This window comes from Corvus cornix, chromosome 1A, assembly GCF_000738735.6.
Source record: "Corvus cornix cornix isolate S_Up_H32 chromosome 1A, ASM73873v5, whole genome shotgun sequence".
Classification (NCBI taxonomy): Eukaryota; Metazoa; Chordata; class Aves; order Passeriformes; family Corvidae; genus Corvus; species Corvus cornix.
The window spans coordinates 48,558,539-48,573,170 of NC_047057.1; the positions used below are offsets into that span (position 1 = coordinate 48,558,539).

The following is a 14,632-nucleotide window of genomic DNA, read 5'->3' on the forward strand; positions in this document are numbered from 1 at the left end:
GTGCTAGTGGAGCTACAGTGGGGATGCATAATGAGGTGGTTCAAGAAACTGGTCCAGTCTGAAAATTTCAAAGAAAACCTGCAGGGGTGGGGATGGGTAGATAGGAAGGGGGAGGACCTCCTTAAAATAGTCTTACCTCTAAAGTAATCTTTGTTGAATTATTTAAATGTATAAAGTTATTTTGTATTAATCTGAACTGTTTCTCCTGTCTCCATGTAAGTGTGGCTGTAGTCTTAGTCACTCCCTGTTAGTCTCAGAAGACAAAGATTACTTGTAAGAACGGGTCTGCTTCACTTTGTGGCTTCAACATGAGGCTGATGCTGTGGAATCTGAAGTGTGGAGAAATGAGCAAAGTGGTATTTAGAGGACATAGGTTGTAAGAGACAAGGAGAAATGTCAGGGAAAGAAAAGTTGTTTTTCTTCTAGTGTGAAAAATCTCACAAGTGCTTTAAAACTTTTAGAGAAGTTCAAACAGTTCTTATGTTTGGGAAAAATAAGGTTGCTCTCTAATTTTTTTTCAGTAAACATGATATGGCCTTGACTGTGTTTTCTTTTAAAGTCTGCAATAGCAGTAGTATTTGCAGACCTTCCACACTCAAATTCCTCTTAAATCTGTGTTAATTTAGAGGGCTGAAGTGCTGAATTCGTAGGAAGAATGATAACCTTGGCTAGTGAAAATTGAAAGCATTAAAGCTAAATTTTTTGTCTTACCTTAGAGGAACAAAAACTGTAAGAGGTTTGGAAGGTGTAAATTTGAGTACAGCTTTTCTGCAATTTATCAGTAGTTATTTAATTTGTTAGTTTAAGTAGATCAAGGTTATATTTCTACCTGATTTTAATGTTATTGCCTATAATGTAAATAGGTGGTATTATCTTCAACAATGGTTTTATCCTAATCAATGGTTATAATTCTTGTGTACAGTGCATAGCCTGTATTGTGATAATACTTGCACATAACTGAGAGAGATTTTGTGTCAATTTACTTCATTTGCCTTGAGGAGTTCCCAGGAGTCTTAGTTACAGGCTTATTGCACCAGGCATTGTAAAAAAAAAAGAATAAAAAGATTTAATTGTATAGACTCCTTTGAATAGAAAAGAAAGACATATTACTGGTAATATGTAATATAACCCTTATAAGTATTCATCTTAGCAACCTGTCATCAAGGCTGGGGCTGCTGCTTCGTATGAAAAATTATAAAAGTTAATTAAAAATAATGTGTTAGGATGGTGGGGGTTTTTTTCCCCACTGTATAGTTCTGAGTATTTTAGATACTGGATAAATTTTTGCACAGAAAGTGAGAGCTTGGGCAGATAGAACCTGGCAACCCTGTTCACACTTTCCTGTTTTCCTCTTGCAATTAATAATTGACTTCTCCTTTTCACTGTTTTGTAACTGAAAGGTGAAGGTTTAGTGAGAGTTGTGATGCCTTTGCTGAGCCTCATGCCTTGCATGTCTGCGAAGGAGTAGGTCAGAAGTTGTTCTTGAAGTGAGTGTGCAGATTTTGCTATATTGCCAAAGCAGATATCAATGGCTTGAAGACATTGAAGGTATGGACACAGGTGAATTTGCAGTAAGAGGTGTGTAACGAGTTGCCAGAATTTTTGAAGGACTAGTGAGGTGGATTAGGATGTGCAGTCAGCTGATCTGCAGCTTGGAGGAAAAAGAAGATGAGCTGAGGATTCAGTGTTATTTTCATTTTCATGTTAGGGAGGGTAGTTTGACTATTGTGTAAAGATGAAGAGCCTTTTAAATATGAACTCCTGATTTCAAGTGCCCTTCAGTAGCCAGGCCACTTAAAACAGTTCCTGCTGTGTCCGTTTTGCTGGTACAGATGTTTGTGTAATGATACAGTGAATGGATCTGTCAGGTCAGAAATGGCTTTTCTCTCTCACAGAATTTTCTCGACCGTATCAGTTCCCTGATCTGACTTGCTCATGAATGGCTGTGTTAACACCATAGAGGAGGCTGGACCTCTTAAACTGGGCTAGAGAAGACTGACCCTATATGTGAAACCAAAATTGTTGTTTTAATCTTTGACATAAAATGAAAGCTGACTGATTTGCATAAATTCTTATTAAAATAGCTGTGTCTGTCAAAATTTTAGATGGATAACTTTTAGCAAGGGTTTGGTAGATTTTTGAAAGCTATTTAAGTGCATCTGTGCTGTTGATTGAGACTGAGAACCAATGGCATAATAATAAAATCAAATATATACAACCAGCCAAAATTCTGCTGAACTTTGATCATTAGTTACATTTCTAGAAATACATGTTTTCATAGTACTACAACTTAAATACTGGCTTACAACAGAAGTTGTTCTCGTCAAATTTCTTCTTTCTTCATGTTTAGGAATACGAATTTAACAGTACACTTCACTAAAAGTGCAAAGCTAAACTGGAGATGGTATTTTAGTTTTGCTCACTTAGTAAGAAAAACTTGCAAATGCAAAAAAGTCTGTGTATTTCTGATTTGGTGTTATACAAGTGGGTTTTTAAAAAATATTTTGGATGTGAGGGAAGAAAGCAGCAGCCAAATAATAGCCACATGCAAAATTTGATTATTCTTTGTTGTTGTTTGTTTACATGATTTTATTACAGCAGGTGAATGCTCTGAATATGTCTGCTTGCATCTCCTCTGTGAGATAGGAAGGTACACTGACACAGGCTTACTGTGGTTGGGCTTTTTCTGTGGTCACTTAAGGAAATATATGGAAACATAAGTGAATGTAGATCCTATCTAGCACAGTAATCCCCAGAGCATTCCCCTCTCTCAACTGACAAAGCTCACTGTGCTCCTTCTGCCACGCTCATCTGTTCCTCACCCATTCTGTGAGAACCATTTCCTTAATTGTTTGGATTTAAGCTCGTACATACTGACTTTCTGAAAAGCTGTACAGACATTTTGGTAAAGAAGGCGTAGTGTCTCTGTGAGATGATGGAAGCTAGTTACAATGCACTTGGCCAAGCTGTAGCTCATTTGAGGAATTTTTTGATAAAAGTTTTCACTAGGAAGGACAAAATTAAGCTTTGGTGTCTTGGTTTTTTTTGTCAAGACCAGTATTACCACTGATTTGCAAGATGTGTTGCTAATATGTGTTATTAATAGATACTTAAGCATGTGTAACCACTACATATGGGTGTTTCTAAGACATGCTGTGATTTTTTTAAATTATAAAATTCGGTTTCCATTAATGCAGTATTCTGGGCTTAATTTAATTTTTTATATGCTTTACAAGATACTTCAGTTTAGCTACTTCCATAGGGTCTGGCGCTCTCAGTGATAATTAACTGTATCCTGTTTCATCTTTGAGTGGTGTAGTAAGGTTTGTTTGGCAGAATATAGCATGATGGCTTGGTGAGAGCCAGATCTGACTGTAGTTTTCTCTAGAAGTGTGGTGGTGAATAATACCAGAAGCACGAGTTTTTGAAAGAAGTGAGCAGTGAATGTTACTGTTTGGACAAAGTGGTGACTGAAGGGCTGACTGTCTTGGTTTATTTCTATACCACATCTAATGTTGAAAGCAAGTCTTACTTATTCTCCCTTTTCTTTTAAAAAGGCATCAAATGTAGAAGAAATAAGTTATATCTGTTACTTTGTTAAATGCACTCTTGGGTTTGATCTTTAAATTCATCTACTTGTGACATTGGTGGCTGATTTGCCTTCTCTTAAAAGCAGCAGTGTTCCTCCAAAACTGAAACAAGGTCAGTCTATTCCCAGCCACTGATCAGGTGTGCACGTAATAACTCTGTACCTGCAGAAATGAGGGTTAGCAACTTGTCCTTAACAGTAGAAATGGTACTCAGTACATGGAAATCCTTTTTTCCAGTATATCTGGCTTAATTTTGAGCACAGGGATTATTTATTTACAAAATATGCCCCTGAATTGCTCATACTCAGGTTCTGCCTTTTGGGATTGTTTTGGTTATGTGTGTTCTCTGCTAGTTTAAGAAGATACAATGAGGAGGGGACAAAAATAGTAATTTTTGCATGTTGTATGAGTTGTGGCAAGAAATGGCTGCAATCTTACATATGTATCTGTTACTTGCACAGCATTTAGGAAGTAAGTCTATTTTAATCAGAACTCTGGACACTCTATAACCCCTCCCCAACATTTTTATGTACATTCTGGACTGTGGAAAATATTATCTTACTGTTTGTCACCTGCCTGTAACTGTATTTTCTTTCCTGATAAGCATGCTAGGAAGTGAGAGGCTTTTGACAGAGCACTAAAGATATATTGCATTTGACTGCTGCCTGAGACTTCTCTGCACAGATGGATCGCGGTAGTCAACCCAAATCTAAAGAAAATTTAACGAAGTGGAAAGACCTCACTTATGTCCTATTGAATGAACTGGTGGTGGCTTCATTTGCTCCTTTGTAGGCTTATCATCAAGAATTAGGCGTATCCCCACTGTATTTTGGTTTTTAGCTCACTTGTTATGAGCTGTCTGTAGTGATGCACTACTATGTTGGCATCAGTGTTACGTGGGAAGATCTGGGCAGCTGTCCTGTTATTTGTCCAGTCTTTGATAATCAGGACCAAAAAGAGTTTTAAAGATTTATGTGGCTTTAAAAGAAAGCCTAGCATGGTATATTGCAGAAGATCATTTCACAGAGTAATCTTGGTGTGGGAGTACTGATGAATTCTGTTAATCAGTACTGGTTGGGGGCACTCTGATATACATGCAGGAACCATTGAAAGGTGCTTACATGCTGTTGACTAGCATTAGATGATCTTGCTCACAGTGAGGTCACAATGCAGTAGCTTCATATTTTGAGGAACTCCTATGTTAAAAAAGTTCTATAAGGCTGTTTCAAATGATTAAACAAGATACAAAATCTGCATTATACTTAAAAATAAGATCATGTGAAGAAGGTAAGTTGATACACTGCTTGAAATAACATGTTTCACAAATAAGTCTGAGATTTGGGTAAGAGGACCTATTGCTTCTTTTATTCAAACTTCTGTGCAGTGATTCTGTAAGTGAGGCTGTTTTTTATCAGCCACACATAGGCTTCCTTTGTTCCTGCCAGGTCGAAGGCAAATTTTGATTACTGGGCTATTGGGGTAGAAATGAATGTGTTGGAGCAGAGTGAAACTGCTTAGCCTAGTGAGTGTAGTCTGCAGTGTCTAGATGGATATGCTTAGATGGCTCTACAGCTACAGGCTATAAATACTTTAAAGTCATGCAGCTTTATTGAGAGAGCTGCGTGCACATGTAGCAAGAGTGTAGGTGTGACACTGGAGTAGTGAAAGCCGTGCCAGACTCTTACCTTCCCTTTGAATAAGCGACGAAGGCTTTGCATATTGTGTGTGTTGGAAAGTACTGTAAATGTGTGTAATTTGTGGCTGTTAATAGAGCACATTTTTGGAGGCAGGAGTTTGTCCCTTCTGCTGGGGATGGCATTACGGATGTGTACCATCATTACGGAGGTTTGTATGATTGTGTTGTAGTCTCTAGTTGGCAGCTGGTGCATTGTCCTCTTGGCTTTGTGCATGAGGAGGAGTATGTACCAGCTGAAAATGTTTTCTTTAAAGGCTTCCAGTAAAAAATAAAATAAATACTTTCTTTCATGTGGATATGGGTAGACTTTGAAGGCCTTATCTGTCTGAATGTATTTTATTAACAAGGCTTGTCCAGGGGATTATTCTTGGTGGTTTTGCTGAGAACATAGCACTTATATTTAAGCACTTTACAAGGCTGTTACTATTAAGAAAGGCTATTGCAGTAGTGATTGTAATAGTTCTGTATTTAGTACATTAATGACAGAAAGTGTGCTGTGCGTCTTAAATTATCAGTGATGTAATCGGTCAGAGCATGTCCTATCTTTTTTTACGCCTGTTATTAATGAAATGCCTTTTTTCTCTTTGGCAGCTGTTCTGCTGGTTATGTTACTCAAGTTAGGCTCCTTGTGAGATACTCAAAGCAAGTATTGTCCTGATGAAAACTTCTTATTTGTTTGTCAGGGTAAATTCCAAGATTGAAAAAAATAAAAAACTGAAGAAGAAAAATATGTTCTTCCTGTTTTGAGTTAGCATATATAACTTCTGGGCTAAATAAATGTTACATGGTTACATGAGATTATGGAGGATAAGAATTTGTGCCTTGGTTGACCTTTACTGTGTCTCTGTTCTTAAGGGCATTTTACAGTATCTTGTGCTGTTTCTATTCATTATATAATTTAAATTACTCTTTTTTAATAGTGAAGAAGTCTTAAGAATGTTTGCCAGCATTGTTAGCATACATTAGCTTGAAAATGTAGCAGTTTTCAAGCCTATTGGTAGGGTTACAGGGAATGAATATCATCAGAGATTAAAGTTTTTGTATAAAGTAATGCAGAAGAGGCTTCCTGAGATCTTGTCCAGACTATGCAAAGTAAGTTTTGGTAAAGTTGTGTTTAATAATTTAGTCTGAGATTCTGTGGGAGACTGAGCCTGTGAGAGGATGGAAATGTTGCTTTCATGAAAAGAGGATGGATGCCAAGCATGTGATAGCCAGGGCGTGCACGAAGTCTCCATAGCACGTGAATGTTGCTGATTGCAGAGCCCCAAACTGCTTATCTAGAGAAGCTGCTTTTAACATCTGCCAGTTAGAGTAGATGTTCTCTTACCTTTAGCTTGATAGCTTTCTTCTATGTATGGTTTTTTTTCCTTTTCTTCCTCCTCATGTTTTTTGCCTTAACGCCAAATCACACAAAAAAGGGAAGAAAGCAGTTTGCCTTAGGTATCCCAATTTTAGTCCTACCCCAATAGGGCTGGAGCTTCAAACTGGTGAAACATCAAAAGGAATGATACAGAAAAAGGAGGGGCTTATCCATAATAAGTCTGAACTGGACAGATTGGCACAGTGTGGCATTCATAGAAGTGTTACTCGTGTGATATATGTAGTCTTTAAAATGCTAAAAAAGGGGAAGTTCAGCAGAACAGCAGATCTCTCTTACGACACTTAAAATATAAGATTAGAACAGCAGTAAAGTTGAATTCCTAGAAGAAGAGGGACAGAATTTGAAGTATTAACAATTTGACAGTTCCCTTTTGATTCTAGTAATATTATGATGTACGTCAAGCTGCATGAACCAAGGTTACAACACAAAGAGGCCTTTGAGTTAGAGGAGAGGGGCTGCGGAGACATGCAGTGCTGCGGGGTGGTTTTGTGCCTGTGTGTTCTGTAGCCCACATACACAGATAGCAGAAACCCAGATGAAAGACTCTAGTGGTAGAGTTAGAGTCTTCTATAGATAACATACATGTTAATAAAAAAAATAGCCTTGGGAGGCAGATGGGAAAAGAATAGGATACCAGATCTTGCCTGCATCTCATTTGTGTGCCTGGGGGTTTTTTTGTGAGTTTGGTGATCTACTTGAACAAAACTTGAGTGCAAAGCTAGAATTTAATTTTCAGTGGGTTCAGTTGAATGTGGCAAACGCAAAACATGGCTAAATATAAAAACATAATGCAGACAACTCTTCCAGGAAGTCTCCAATCTGAGGAGTTGGGGTTCTGTTTCCTGGAAAAGGGCGAGCATTGTCTTAACATTCTTTCAAAGGAAGGAGTCTCTCCAGGTGGCTTTATCCATATTTTTTTTCAGGAAGAGAAAACCACAAGGTGTTTCAGACATGAAATGCTTTTGTCATCTGCTAATTTGGGGGTTTTGTTTTGGTTGGTTGGTTTCGGTTTTTTTCTTTGTTTGTTTGGCTTTGGTTTTTAAAGGCAGTGTATATGCACATACTTGTTCATTATTGTACTTTTCTTAATGCATCTAGTAATGTGTCAGGCTTTTATAGAGGGACTAGCCAGGGTCCCCAAACAATTTTGCAGCTGTAGTCCAGTCCTTGAGGGTGAGTCATAATTCCACGTACTGAACAATATGTTGAAATACATAGGAGAGCCTTCCTGGAGTTTGTTTACTTATGAGTTGATTATGTGAATGTAGATGATCATACATGGTATTCCAAAATATATATTCTGACTGACAAACATTTTCAGTTATGTTTCATTCAAGGTAATATAAAAGTCCTAAGGGATGAAGTTGTAGACTATTTTGCTCAAATAGAGTGAACTTGTTTCAACTTTCCATCCTGTAAAGCAAAGCAGATGGCAGGGCGGGAAAATGCGATGTGTTGTCTTGTGTTGGTTTTCACCTAGGAGTGTAACTGGAATTACTCAGGAACTGAGCATTGAGTATGCTGGTGCCAGTTCTTTCACATGTTCACATAGATTCTTTCATTGGGTTATCTTGGTTTGAGCTTTGGTCAATTGTATCTTGAGTGTTTGCTAATAGAGATCTTTCCCAGTGTGAAACATGGACCTTGGATATCATCCCTGTGGTAAATCCAAGTGTGGTTTGAAAGAGTTGCAGGGTTCTTGTCACATCTTTCCACATGGCAGCAGAATACTTGGATTACTCCCAGTGTTAGCCATAGGGAATAGCTGGAGGGTGAGGATTGCTCTCCTTTGCTTTGCAAATATTGTTGGAAGCTTCTCTCTTCAGGGGCACGTAAACACAGCCGGTTAGTAAATGCTGGTGGGGAAATATTAATGCTGGAAATGCACTCCAACTGGTGATGGGCTACTGGCCTGCATTACCTAGAAGGTTGGCAGGTTGCAAGAAGAGGGGTTAAACATTGATGTACCAGGAGGTAGGAGAGAAATACTGGTGTTAAATTATTAAATTTAATTTAATTATTTAATTGGTGTTAAAACAGGGAAATTGAGTGGGGTACTGGTGTGACTGGGAAGCATATTATACCTTTTTTTCCCCTCTCTTTTTCTCCATATTTAGGAGGGCTTTCGAGCTACCGCTCTGCTGCTGAACAGCATGCAGTCCTTTCGGGAGCAAAGTAGTTATCACGGAAACCAGCAGAGCTACCCGCAGGAAGTGCACACTTCATCCCGACTGGAAGAGTTCAGCCCCCGCCAGCAGGCCCAGATGTTCCAGAGCTTTGGAGGAGGTGCTGGCAGTGGACGTCGTGGAGCAACAGGAGCCTCTACAGCAATGCCTGGTGAGAGCTCTGGCCATCAGAGCTACCAAGGTTTCAGGAAAGAAGCAGGAGAGTTTTACTATATGGCTGCCAACAAAGATCCAGTGGTGTCAGGAGGGCAGCAGCCGCCTCAGCGCAGGCCTTCTGGACCAGTACAGAGCTATGGGCCCCCTCAAGGGAGTAGCTTTGGGAGTCAGTATGGGAGTGAGGGACATGTGGGCCAGTTCCAAACACAGCACTCGACCCTTGGGGGTGTATCCCACTATCAACAGGATTATACTGGTCCTTTTTCTCCAGGGAGTGCCCAGTATCAGCAGCAGGCTTCTAGCCAGCAGCAGCAGGTGCAGCAGCTGAGACAGCAGATCTATCAATCTCATCAGCCTTTACCCCAGGCTTCCAGCCAGTCTGCTTCTAGCACCTCACACTTGCAGCCAATGCAGCGTCCATCCACCCTGCCTTCCTCTGCTTCAGGCTACCAGTTACGAGTGGGTCAGTTCAGCCAACACTATCAGCCACCTTCGTCATCCTCCTCCTCCTCTTTCCCTTCCCCACAGCGTTTTGGCCAGTCAGGACAGAATTATGACGGAAGCTACAATGTGAATTCTGGGTCGCAGTACGAAGGCCATGCTGTGGGTTCCAATGCACAGGCCTATGGGACCCAGTCAAACTACAGCTTTCAAACTCAACCGATGAAAAGCTTTGAGCAGTCTAAGCTGCCCCAAAGTGGGCAGCAGGGGCAGCAGCAGCAGCACCCACCTCAGCACGTAATGCAGTATTCAAATGCTGCCACCAAACTCTCTCTTCAAAGTCAAGTGGGACAGTACAGCCAGACTGAAGTTCCTGTAAGGTCACCGATGCAGTTCCACCAAAACTTCAGTCCAATCTCTAATCCATCTCCTGCTGCATCTGTGGTTCAGTCTCCAAGCTGCAGCTCTACCCCTTCTCCACTCATGCCAGGCGGAGAAAATCTCCAGTGTGGGCAAGGCAACATGTCCATGGGTTCTAGAAACCGAATCCTGCAGATGATGCCTCAGCTTAGTCCTACACCATCTATGATGCCAAGCCCCAATGCTCATGCAGGTGGATTCAAGGGGTTTGGACTGGAAGGGCTGCAGGAAAAAAGGCTCACAGATCCAGGACTGAGCAGCCTGAGTGCTCTCAGTTCTCAAGTGGCGAATCTGCCCAATACAGTCCAGCACATGTTGCTCTCGGATGCCTTGGCACCTCAGAAAAAAAGTTCCAAAAGATCATCCTCTTCCAAGAAGGCCGACAGCTGCACCAACTCAGAAGGCTCCTCCCAGGCAGAGGAGCAACTCAAGTCTCCCCTGGCAGAGTCACTGGATGGTGGCTGTTCCAGTAGTTCAGAGGATCATGGGGAAAGGGTGAGACAGCTAAGTGGCCAGAGCACCAGCTCAGACACCACTTACAAAGGGGGTAATTTAGAGAGGCCCAACTCCTCACCAGCACAAGGCTCTCAGAATGAGCCATCAAAACTCAGCAGCAGTCCTGCAGCTAGGGAAGATGTGGCCTCCCCTGATGGGAAGGAAGCTGTGGTGGCTGTGGAAAATGCCCCAAAAGTGAATGAAAAGGCAGTTGGGGTGATTGTCTCCCGGGAAGCCATGACAGGAAGAGTAGAAAAGTCAGGTGGACAAGATAAACCTGCCCAAGATGATGCTTCCACAACCCCTCAGGCACCAGCTAGCACTAGTGGAGCAAAAGAAGCTGGGCATGCAGGGACACAGCAAGAAACTCAAGGAGGAAGTAAAGGGAGCAAAAGTGGCGATAACACTAACCATAATGGAGACGGGAACAGCCAGCCTGGTCATGCAGTTGTTGGGCCAAATTTTCCTGCAAGAACAGAATCTTCCAAGTCCCCTGGCAGTTTAAGATACAGCTACAAGGATAATATAGCACCTGGTATACAGAGAAATATTGGTGGCTTTCCACAGTATCCTTCTGGTCAAGAAAAGGGGGATTTCCCTGGGCATAGTGAGCGCAAAGGCCGTAATGAGAAGTTTCCTAGCCTCCTACAGGAGGTTTTACAGGGCTACCACCATCATCCAGACAGAAGGTACTCTAGGAATGCACAGGAGCATTCTGGGATGGCTGGAAGTTTGGAGGGAGCCATGAGGCCAAATGTTTTAATTAGTCAAACCAATGAATTGACCAATAGAGGCCTCTTAAACAAAAGCATGGGGTCCCTCCTGGAAGGCCCTCACTGGGGTCCCTGGGATAGGAAGTCTAGCAGTGCAGCTCCAGACATGAAGCAGATAAATTTAGCTGATTACCCTATTGCTAGAAAGTTCGATGTGGAGTCTCAGTCTGCTGCCCATGAGGGGGGGGCGCTCTCAGAGAGGAGATCAGTGATCTGTGACATATCTCCATTAAGGCAACTTGTAAGAGATCCTGGCCCTCACCCCATGGGGCACATGGGTCCTGAGGCCAGAAGTGGAAGGAGTGAACGTCTTGCCCCCGGCTTGAGCCAGTCAGTAATACTCCCTGGTGGTTTAGTATCCATGGAAACAAAGATGAAAGCTCACAGTGGGCAAATAAAGGAAGAAGATTTTGAACAGTCTAAAAGCTCAGCTAGTCTCAATAATAAAAAAACAGGAGACCATTGTCATCCCACTGGCATCAAGCATGAATCTTTTCGAGGCAATGCCAGCCCTGGAGCTGCAGTCTCCGATGCTGCTCCAGACTACATGCCCCAGCAGGACAGCAGATCGACACAAATGAGACGAGCGCCTGGCAGAACTGGAAGGGGTAAATCACCCTCTCAATATCAGGATCTTGCTGATAAGCTTAAAATGTCACCAGGCAGAAGCAGAGGCCCAGGGGCAGATCTGCATCACATGAACCCACACATGACACTATCTGAAAGAGTTAGCAGGGGTTCCTTGCATTCTGTCTACCCTCAGAATTCGGAAGGTCCATCTCTGGCTTCAGCATATCACACAAATGCTAGGCCTCATGCTTTTGGTGACCCCAACCAGAGTTTGAATTCCCAGTATCATTACAAGAGACAGATATACCAGCAACAGCAAGAAGAATACAAAGATTGGGCAAGCAGCACTGCTCAGGGTGTGATTGCTGCAGCTCAGCACAGGCAGGAAGGAGCAAGGAAGAGCCCGAGACAGCAGCAGTTTCTGGAAAGAGTAAGGAGTCCCTTAAAAAATGACAAGGATGGAATGATGTACCTTCAAGGTGGCTCTTATCATGATACTGGAAGCCAGGAAGCTGGGCGCTGTGTCATGGGGAGCGACAGTACTCAGAGCAAATGCACTGAACTGAAACACGGCAACCAGAAGCTGCAGCATCATGAATCTGGTTGGGACCTCTCTCGGCAAACTTCTCCTGCCAAAAGCAGCGGCCCTCTTGGAGCAGCCAACCAAAAAAGGTTTTGCCCTCAAGAAAGTGATGGGCATCGACGAGAGGAATCTACAGATTTGCCCAAGCCTAGTAATGCTATGCTTAGGCTCCCTGGCCAGGAAGACCAGTCTCCTCAAAACCCACTAATTATGAGGAGGAGGGTCCGTTCTTTCATCTCGCCTATCCCTACCAAAAGACAGCCACATGATATGAAGAACAGTGGCAGTGAAGATAAAGGGCGACTGATGACTTCAGCAAAAGAAGGAGCCGATAAAACATACAACTCCTATGCCCATTCATCTCAAAGCCAAGATGCTGGCAAGTCAGTTGCAAAGGGAGATTCTTTCAAGGACCTGCCAAGTCCTGATAGTAGGAATTGCCCTGCTGTTTCCCTCACAAGCCCGGCAAAGACCAAAATATTGCCCCCAAGAAAGGGACGAGGATTAAAACTGGAAGCTATTGTTCAAAAAATTACGTCTCCCAATATTAGGAGAAGTGTTTCTACCAACAGTGCTGAAACTGGTCCAGATACTGTCACTCTTGATGACATCCTGTCCCTCAAGAGTGGACCTGAAGGAGGAAATGTGGCTGGACATGGACCAGAGGCTGAGAAGAGAAAAGGAGAGATGTCAGATCAAGTGGGGCCAGCAAGCCAGGATACAACTGGTGAAAAAACTGTTCCAAGATCTTCAGAAGAGTGGCAAAGCAGTGAGGATGATAAAAATAAAAAAGAGGTCCCTGAAACAACCAGTGGTGGTAAAGAAGGAGCAGGATCCAGTGCAGCACCACCACCTTCTCAGAAGTCAGGTGGTCAGGGAAGGTCTGATGGATCTGTAAGTGGAGCTGGAACTCTCACCTTTTCTGACTCAAAAACAATTTCCCCTTCCAGTGTGTTCATTTCTGAACCAAATCCAAAGTCTGAGGAAAAAGATGGAGATGTGACAAACATTTCACCCAAGCCAGATGGTTTCCCTCCAAAGGGATATTTCCCCTCTGGAAAGAAAAAGGGGAGACCAATTGGGAGCGTGAACAAGCAGAAGAAGCAGCAGCAGCAACAGCAGCAGCTGCCTGTGCCCCCGCCTCCCCCACCAGTGCCATCACAGCCTGCAGAAGGGGTGGGTGCTGGTGAGCCAAAGCCCAAGAGGCAAAGGAGGGAGAGGCGAAAACCTGCAGCACAGCCACGGAAGCGGAAGCCTAGACGGGCTGCTCCAATCGTGGAGCCTCAAGAACCAGAGATCAAACTTAAATATGCTACCCAGTCTGTAGATAAAACTGACTCCAAGAATAAGTCCTTTTTCCCTTATATTCATGTGGTAAACAAGTGTGAATTAGGCGCTGTGTGCACAATCATAAATGCAGAGGAAGAGGAGCAGAACAAATTGGTGAGGGGTCGGAAAGGACAGAGATCTTCAACACCCCCTCCTAGCAATGCGGAGAGCAAAGTGCTGCCCACCTCAACTTTCATGCTGCAAGGCCCTGTAGTAACGGAGTCTTCTGTCTTGGGGCATCTGGTTTGCTGCCTGTGTGGCAAATGGGCCAGCTATCGTAACATGGGTGACCTCTTTGGTCCTTTCTACCCCCAGGATTATGCAGCTACCTTGCCCAAGAACCCACCTCCAAAGAGGGCCACAGAAATGCAGAGCAAGGTCAAGGTACGGCACAAAAGTGCTTCTAATGGTTCCAAGACAGATACTGAAGAGGAGGAGGAACAGCAAGAACAGAAGGAACAAAGAAGCCTGGCTGCTCATCCTCGCTTTAAGAGGCGGCACCGCTCTGAGGACTGTAGCGGAGCTTCTCGGTCACTTTCAAGGGGAGCTTCTTGTAAAAAAGCAACCACTGATGGTGGCAGTGGTGGTGAAAAGACTCCTTTGGACTCAAAACCATCTATGCCCACTTCAGAAGGTGGCACTGAGCTGGAGTTACAAATTCCTGAACTACCTCTTGACAGCAATGAATTTTGGGTCCATGAGGGTTGTATTCTCTGGGCCAATGGGATCTACCTGGTCTGTGGCAGGCTCTATGGGCTGCAGGAAGCTGTGGAGATTGCAAGAGAGATGGTGAGTACCTAACCTTGCTATACAAAATTATTTTCTTTCATTAGCAAATATATGCTGTTTGGAATACGATTTTTCTTGTTCTTCTCTCATTTCTTAAACAACCGTCTTTCATCTTCAATAAATCTCTAGTGATGTCCTTTTGATGGCCTCATTTAGATCTCTGCCACACCTGATCAGACAAGATTGTTTGGACATCAAAAAGCTGGGCGCTTATTACCTAGTT

At 42.8% G+C, this 14,632-nt stretch overlaps 1 protein-coding gene across 7 annotated transcripts in view; it reads left to right on the forward strand.

The window, feature by feature from the left end:
• TCF20 (transcription factor 20) overlaps positions 1–14,632 on the forward strand; it is a 132,067-nt gene that overhangs the window by 74,269 nt on the left and 43,166 nt on the right. For all 7 annotated transcript variants that reach the window (XM_039570485.1, XM_039570488.1, XM_039570486.1 and 4 more), the window contains one exon: positions 8,785–14,409. In XM_039570485.1, coding sequence (XP_039426419.1) covers positions 8,821–14,409 — 5,589 coding nt within the window. In that variant the 5' untranslated portion in view covers positions 8,785–8,820. Of the gene's footprint in view, positions 1–8,784; positions 14,410–14,632 lie in introns of those variants that run through there.